We start from the raw sequence: 8,960 nt of genomic DNA on the forward strand, positions 1-8,960 counted from the left end.
CGCTGTCATTATTCACTCTTCATGCCATCAGCTATGCCAGGACGACACAATTTACTATATTTTGCAATAGTCGTTGATGCCCCTCAGCCGAATTCAGTGAACACACTTGTATTAAAATTTCTTTTGAGTTATCAGCTTCTGCCCCTTTGTCCTTTTGTTTTTCACTCGCCGATTCTCTTACCCGTACAGAGAGCACATCAGCGATTTTATACGATAACTATTCTCTCTGATTTTCAATAATGTATTTTGTTCTTTGTCTTTCACACAAGATTTCTCCACAAACAATAATGATCTTATTTTAACTTGCTGCGTTTTCATGCATATTGCACGCTACTGACCGCTTTTAGTACCGAAACGGAAAAAAGTTGATAATTAAGCAGCATTTTTTCAGTGCAGCTGCGATGGACCTTTTTTCTTATTTAGTAAAGACCATGCAGAAGTACCCGAATATCTTAAAGAGAAAATGTGGATTTCTTTAATCTTCTTTTCCTCAAAAACACTAAGCACTTCGGTAGTGTAGTTGTTGGAAGAAATATTATGAGATCTCTGGAACCGCATAGACCTAGACGCTTATCTTGAACAGCCACATCTTCGTGTCATCATTACACTCAACGTTGAAAGCACCGAGTTTTGCTTTTTATCACATAATTACATAATGGTTACCAGTATATGTAATTTTTATTTTTATTGCGCATATTGCGCATTGTAAGTACGCATAGTTTTGCAGGGTATGGAACGGCATATCCTAGCCTTACTTTTTACGCAAAACGTAACGGCCCCAAAACAGAAAAAAATAAACAACTCAACTGTCGTTATGCTTGTCGTACGACTTGTTGTGACGTGTGATTTTATGAAACTTTGTTCGCAGCCACTCATCTTCAAGTGCAGGCGGCTAACGTGTACCAGAAATACGCACCAGAATGGGCGAAGTCTTACAAGGAATTCTGGGCTATACTCAACAAGGATTACATGCGAAGAGTGCCGAAGGAGCACCTCAAGGTTGACTTTCTGCTGACAAACAAGAAAAAGCTGGTCATGGCTATTGCTAAGCCGCCAAATTATCCGAGAGGTAAAGAGCATTGTGAAGTGCACAGCATGACTTGCTTTATGTATTTAATTCCACGCCCCTTAGACTGGTCTTATCGTGTTCTTTGCATCTCTGAAAGAGGAAAGAAACAGCTTATACATCAGTAAAAAATCCGGTACTCGTAATCCACAGAAAAAGATTATGGTGAAGAATGAAAGATCTGTGTGCTATAAAATTTGAAAAATTTCGCTTGGAGTTCGAAACAACTCATCATGAAACACGGTACCCAAAAAGAAAGCTTACAAAAAACCGAAGTACGGAAAAAATTGGTAGGAGTTTAACACAGTTAAACAAAGTAGACGTATGAAAGCAAGTGTTAATTCTTCAGTCGGAGGAGACACTAAATCTGTAGTGGGTTGATGTCCCTATATACGCAGAATTGGTGATCTTCTACTTAAAAACACAGATGGCGGCCAGTCCTCATACCACTGCCAGCGCAGTGGCGCAGCTGTTTCGCGATGCGCCACTGCATTGGCAGGTGTTGTTTCTATCACTGCCAAAAGTCACTGTTTCTATCACTGCTGAGTAGCCACTCACCACAATAATAAACTTCCTACCTGAGTTTGCAGTTGGAAATGAGCCAAAGTGACCCATTCCTAAGCGTTTAAAGTGCTATTGTTCGTTCGGCGAAGCCAGCAGAAATTCTTCCCGTAAGCTGCCAGAGGTACCCAGCTATTGGTTAGTTCGGCGAAGCCTGCAGAATTTCTTCCCGTAAGCTGCTCGGAACAACGAGGAGGTACGCGTCTTTGTTGGGGACGAACTACATCTCCACGACGTGGGCATTTTGTTGACAGAGGACAAACTCCGCATGCACGCTGCCGGAGAGTTGAGAGGCCTAGCCTTACATATACTGGGAGAGATACTGTAGGTCGGGGCCCGAGCGTTGGTGTTGCCGAAAGTTACTTTTGCTTATGGGTGCCGAAAAGGGGTCTAAATAGTTTTCTTCCGGCGTCTTGTCTTCAGCGACCTGAGATCGGCAATCCCTATCGATGTACCTGCGCCCGGAATTTTAGACGACGGTAATGTCGAACTCCTGCAGGCGCAGTAACCTTCGCCGAGGTGGCTGGAGGGTTCTCTCAAATTTGCAAGCAAGTACATGTTGTGGTGATCGCTGACCACATTGGATGGTCGTGCGTACAGATAGCGGCGGAATTTTAACGTGGTCCAGATGAAGGGGAGGTTGGCAGTCGTCGAACACTCCACCATTGCCTTTGAAATGAACCAACTAGAGTGCGCGAATACCTTCTCCAGGCGGTTGTTTTTACAAATGAGGACGCCTACTAGGCGTAAGATGCCTCCGTCGGTATGGATTTCAGCCTGGGGTTTTCATAAAACTGCCTCAAGACCGTTCAAGATAGCAAACCACCGCGAAGTCCATTGAAGGCTTCCGTCTGAGGCGCTTCACATTTAAAAAAAAATGTTCCATTTATCATTCCGGTAAGATGCTCAGCGATGCGCAAAAAATTATTGATAAATTGTCACTAATACGCGCACAGTCTGAGAAACCACCGCAAAACTTTCGTTTCGGGTGGCAGCGGCAAATTTGACAGCAGGTGTTTTCTGTGGTTGTTGGCGTACTCCATCCGAACTTACGATGTGGCTCAGAAACAGCAGCTCCTCATAGGCGAAATGGCACCTCTCTGCTTTCAAGCTTAGCCCGGACGACTTGCTTCTTTTCAGAACAGTTGGAAAGGTTTTGAGCTGGTAATCAAAGTCTCTGGGCAATAAAACGAGATCTAAATCGCCATCATCGTCATCTAAGTATACTGCAGAAATCTGTCTCTTCTTTCTTGCCAGTACTGTATCCATTACCTGTTAGAACATCGCTAACTGGCATCACCTTGAACTCAAGGAGGCCATCCGACCAAATGAACGCGGGCTTGTATCGGTCTCCTTCAAAGACATCGATTTACCTGTAGAAGCTCTTGATGTTCATCTAAAAAAGTGCTTGGCGTTGCAGAGCCCGCCAAGCGAGCCATCAGTGCGGGGATTGGGCAGGCATCTTTAATAGTTGTCTTGTTGAATCGGTGGTAATTGCCGCGGTACCGAAGTGTACCGCTTTTCTTCCTCATCAGAACAACAAGTGCTACCCAGGGGTTCTTCGACATCTGGATGACGCCGTCCCCCGCTTTTCTTCCCCTTTGTCCTGGATAGCTTGCCTACGTACTCCCCCTCCGCAGGCAGTTGCCAATTTCCCGAGGTCGTTCGTCGGGCTGAGGTCGAGCACCGTGAAAGGAAATGCCACGAAGTTCTATTGACCTCTACGGGCAGCGGTGAAGACTGGCTTTACTTTAGTAAAGAGAAAATTTGCGACGCGGGTAGGGGATGCACAAGACGTCTGATTTTTTTCGTGCTGCTTTTTGAAACATGAGAGGATAGGCGTTCGACGGTGGCCGTGAAGGCGTTGCATATGGCTTCTGAGATGTGTCAATCGGACGCGTTTAGCTGCGTTCTACTGCAGCGTAAATCATGGCCATGGGTTTATGTATCGAACTCGTCCTTTCAGGAAGGCCCGTGGCCTGCTGTAGTTCTTCACGGATGGCACCTGTCAGTGTTGCGACTTGAGGCTGCACTGCTGTCTGCAGTAGACGGCGAAGCTCTCGCCGGATGATTTCCGGCATCATTTCCTTCGGGTTGCATTTGCTTTTAGGTGTTGTGTCCGAGTTCATTGCGGATCGCTGTGCCGGGCGGCTGTATCGGTGGGTGTGAGCGTCCAGGTTCTTGTGGGCAGCGCTTGCTACCCTGGTGAACGCCGCGATGGTCTTTGGAGGATCGATCATGAGACTGCCAAAAAGTTGCTCTTCGACATCCCCCACCAAGAGGTCAATTATTTTTTCCCCTGTGATTCTGGAGTCGGCAGGCAGGATCAAGCAAGTCCCTTACTCGACGTACGCTTTTATTGTTTCATTCCGGTGGCGTATGCAAGTCTGAAACAGCACCTGAGTCTTTTCCTTTTGCAAGATGCTTCTGATCATCTTCAGGAATTCATCTGTAGATTTGTACCAGCATGTCCCAGAAGTCGCGTCGTTTTCGTCCCACATGCGAGGAGGCCCACCAGATTTAAAAACGATGCTCTCGAGCTTCAAAGCTTCGTCCGATTCATTGAAGACCGTTGCTCGGTCGTATTGGTCCAGCCAGTCTTCTAATTCTTCGCTTGGTGCGCCATTGAAAATGGGCGGCATTCAGTGCTGCTTGATAATAATCGGAAGCGACGCTGCAGCGAAGCCTTCACCGATGTCGAGGCATCCTTGCTGAGCCAAGTGGGGTCTTCTAGCAACCAGTGTTCAGGCGGTGGTCCTTGATATTGGCGGCTGGCTCAATGCACTGCTGACAGATTCTCCACGGCGAAACGAAGAGGGTTGGTGGCCCACCTAACAGGGGTGTCCGCAACTTTAAGCGGCGAGCCAGCAGCTCCACCACATATCCCGTGGCGGTGAGAACACCGTGGACAAAACACAGAGTGGCGCAGAATTCAAGCTCTTAATTCGGCGGTCTTGCGAGCACAGACAACTAAAGAGCTTCCTGTCGGCGGTACGAACAAGCGTGCTTGACGGTTATCGAACAGAATCCCTGCCGCTCTCGGCCACACACGATATAAAGACTGCAATGGCCCTTCGAGATAAGGCACGGAAAGCGACTACAGCAATCAGGAACAATGTGGAAGCGGTTTCGGTTTCTTATTGGTTCGATTATTCTAGATAAATCCGGTCCCATCTTGCCTCAAAAACGCAATGATAAAGCTCGTGCCGATCGTTTACAGCTACAAGAAACAAGACAAGAAAACATGGCGGCAATATTAGTGGTGCAGGGTGTTGAACAACACTGGTAACAAGAAATTAATATTAAGCTGCGCTTCCAGATCGTCTCTGCTTCAATCCTAAAGTAAACACTGCGCTGTGCATTGCATATGTGTGTAGCATTATTGGTTTTGGAATCTTGTCCTTCCATGAGCCGTAATGAGTGTCCAAGCACATGAGTGAGCTCAAGTTGTTACCTGGCGCGGTTTCCTGCGACAACGACTGAGTGGCACGAAAACTACTGGCGCAAAGTGAGCACAATGTAAGAGCCACGATCATGACGTTGTTGTTGGACGGGCTTCCGAGTGCTCGCAACTGCAACAGTCATAAAGCTTATCGGCCGGTGAAGAAAGCTGAAATATGAAAGCACCATGCATGTGTGTTGCCATGAGTAGCACGCCCAGCTCTTCGCAACTTTGTACTCTCTCCCACAGCACTGCGGGCTCCCGTAATCGAGAACGGCTGAATGTTAATCGAACGATAGTTTCGGGACAACAATTGCAGCGTTATGTCATGCTTGACAGGAAGGAAGGCAATCAGGCTACACGGTTCCTTTGCAAGAACTGCACAGGTCAGGCCAGGACTATTTAACTGGAAGACTTTTTGCAGTAAAAGAGGTCGTATGAGCAGCAAAGTAATTTTTTAACAAGCTTGAGCACTCGCTTTTTTATTAATCTTCCGGGCGTTGCACTTAACAGCGAGAGCTGATAATTATCTTCTCATACAAAAGCGCTTCGTGCAGCCAAAATGCGTGCCGTGTCGCTTTTTATTGTTTTTGAAACATATTGCTTCCTTCAGACACAACTGCTGCACAAGAAACTTACAACAGAGAGGCAGACATTCACAAGTTTGAATTTTTATTGTGAATATTTATCCGCGCCAGAGTCATGATGAATTATATTGCGAAATCGCCAAAAAGCTTGTGCTACTCATGTGTACATTGTTTTCTCTTTTATTCTTTTCTTCATGTTGTGAATTTCTAACAAACGTTGTATTCAAAACCCTAGGATAAGTAATTTGTTCCTAAGCCGTCTCAGAGCCCCTTAGTCCAGCTCCGGTGGATATATTGGCTTACTTTCTAGGATATCGCAAACACACAGGCACAAATAAAAGGTCTATAGGCCTCAGCAGGAAATTTCAAATGAATGCACAACAGCGCGGATGTCTTGTTCATTTCAATGTTACGCGGCGGTGTGGCTCTTCTGAATAATGACATGGAAGTAATCCGCACACATGAACACTATTTTTCTCGCCTGAACACACACACACACACACACACACACACACACACACACACACACACACACACACACACACACACACACACACACACACACACACACACACACACACACACACACACACACACACACATATATATATATATATATATATATATATATATATATATATATATATATATATATATATATATATATATATATATATATATATATATATATATATATATATATATCGTGTGAAAATACCATGCATCAAGTTTAAACATGCTCAACATTGTCGTATAAAAACTTTGAAAATGAAAAAATTGAAAGATACTATGACTGAAATATTGAAGGTTATGGTTCATTGTTCGAATATATAGCGCAATCTTTCTTTCAAACTGTTTCATTCGATGGCATCAAAATATCAAGACTGCCATAGGAAACCAATTGGGAACGCCTTAACGACAGAAAAAACGTTGATAAAGAAAAACATCACTGCCGTCGTTTGATCTGGGGAATGTTCTAGTGGAAGCTTTTTATTATATGCAAAAGTTGTGTTCATAAAAGGTTTCCTGCTAGAAAGTACTTTTTGTCCAGAATTGTGCACGAGAATGTTTCTTGCAGATATCTACACGCAGGAACTTGGCCGCCAGATGAACGATAGCATCACAGTACAATCGTGGAGAAATGGCGCCGGCGGTGCTCAAAACGAGCACTGTACACCACACTACAGCGTTACTGATGTCACTGTCATAGGCGTGAAGACGAAAAAAGGATACGCGGTGTTCTCAAGCCGTGAAGACCACAGCAAGTGGTACGTGACACGACACAAAGGAGTTTTCTGCTTCTCATCTCTCAACCGCATGGTGAGTGCAACGAGATAAGTTCCAATCTGCACATAATGAACATAGAAAACAATGCCACCATGGAGCAAGACGTACTACTGCTTCGTGCTCAGCGCTTTTTTTAGCTTGATAACGTAAAACAGCGCAAGGCCCAAGGCCCCTCCCCGTAGGCATTGGGTCTTGCGGTGTTTCACGTTATCATGCATAACCAACTCGCCAATCAGTTCGTGCTTTCAAGCTTTTGGCTTGCTCCGTTGAGAGATATAGTTTCCTTGTAAGGGCGCAAGAAAGTTTTACGAACAACCTCTGTGAAAAGTAAACGGCCCAACAAATTTGATGATCTGCTCATTAGTGTGTATCTGTGATATCCGCAGCCATCCTATCATTTCGCGGTGAAAAAATGACAGTTCTCACCTTGGAGTAATTTGAAACCCAGGCGATTCGCGCCGAGACACTCTGCAAGGCTCAAAAGCAATGCACTTAGGCTCTTTAGCTTTCTACAAAGAACGTTCCTGACCGCTCACATGTCAAAGTTTGCCTCCCGTGGAGTTTAGCGCACCTTCGGCAGCTGGCGTTAGTGCGATCTGAAATTTAGTTCTTGTTATTAATATTAAACTAATAAAGTATACAAAGGGATGGGGCCTGAGATGTCAAGGTGGAAGGGATTAGGCTGTTGATAAGAACGCCTTAAGCCACGAAAGCAACCAGAATACGACGCGCGCGACCTATTTAGAAATACAGAAGGAAGGGAAGGTACTGGCACGGCCATCTGCAGAATAACGTCAGCAATCCTAGACTGCGAGTGCCAATATCTATGAGCCTTATAAAATGTATCTGCGCTCAGCGACTTGCTATATTCTATTTATTACGTCAGCATTTCATCCTTCGATCTTATTCCGGAGGCGGTTAATGCTGTAATCTCAAAACGTGTGTCACGAACACAGAGGTATTGCAGTAATGCCCGAGATTAATCTCAATCACTCCTTCCCCTGTGGCTTAATGTTTGTGCAAAAGAAGAACGATGTAAATATATTGAAATGAAATAGTTAAGCACTTCACCTTCACCTTCAAAGCACATCAAATGGATCTGCCGCGGTGGCTGAGTGGTTATGGCACTCGGCTGCTGGCCCGAAAGACGCGGTTCGATACCGGCCGCTGCGGTCGAATTTCGATGGAGGCGAAATCCTAGAGGCGCGTGCACTGTGCGATGTCAGTGCACGTTAAAGAACCCCAGGTGGTCGAAATTTCCGAAGCCCTTCACTACGGCGTCTCTCATAGCCTCAGCCGCTTTGGGACGTTAAACCCCCATAAACCAAACCAAACATCAAATGGCATATACAGTGAAACCATCTGTACTACTGCACATTGCTTTCGCGCTAAAGATATCACAGGTTTTCCCGCGCTGAATCATGTCACATAGGGTAGAGAACTTTCATGACCGCACTAACCTTAACTATTCATTGCTCTTCTTTTTCAGCTTTCTCAGATGAAGCGAGGCGGTGAAATTACATGCATCATCGACATACCTTTGGCGTCGCTCTTCAGAAATAGTATTGCGGACAGAAACAAATGCAGAAATGAGTAAGCCGAGAAGTGAACACTGCCACAAAAAAGGCGTTAGCTGAAATGAGGCTTCAACGTCGAGAGCACACAAATTTGTGACAAGAAAGTTTTAATCCTGAAACGCGTAATTAAAATGTAAATTTCGGAAATAAAATATGATATAAACAAGTAATGCGCTGGGTTATTTGTTTTTTTTATAAACTCTATCCATCTGTCGCGTTATTTTACACAGCAAATTGTAAAGTACCTGCAGAAATTCAGCAAGGTATGAATATTTCAATAAGGCGTAATTCCAATGCGCTGTACGATGTTCCACGATTGTGGTCAGTTAAATATTCTTGTTTCTTTTTATGTTTTAAAACCGCCACATATTGTGTTGACGATAAGTTTACATTTGAAAAACTACAGTCGTTATTGTTTTTCTGGCTAAAGGTTTATAGCC

At 44.7% G+C, this 8,960-nt stretch overlaps 1 protein-coding gene across 1 annotated transcript in view; it reads left to right on the plus strand.

Annotated features, from left to right (window-relative positions):
• LOC144100267 (cell-death-related nuclease 7-like) overlaps positions 1 to 8,596 on the plus strand; it is a 33,370-nt gene extending 24,774 nt beyond the window's left edge. The window contains exons 5-7 of the mRNA XM_077633267.1: positions 869 to 1,069; positions 6,735 to 6,976; positions 8,433 to 8,596. Coding sequence (XP_077489393.1) covers positions 869 to 1,069; positions 6,735 to 6,976; positions 8,433 to 8,540 — 551 coding nt within the window. The 3' untranslated portion in view covers positions 8,541 to 8,596. The remainder of the gene's footprint in view (positions 1 to 868; positions 1,070 to 6,734; positions 6,977 to 8,432) is intronic.
• Positions 8,597 to 8,960: the final 364 nt, after the last annotated feature.

This window comes from Amblyomma americanum, chromosome 8, assembly GCF_052857255.1.
Source record: "Amblyomma americanum isolate KBUSLIRL-KWMA chromosome 8, ASM5285725v1, whole genome shotgun sequence".
Taxonomy (NCBI): Eukaryota; Metazoa; Arthropoda; class Arachnida; order Ixodida; family Ixodidae; genus Amblyomma; species Amblyomma americanum.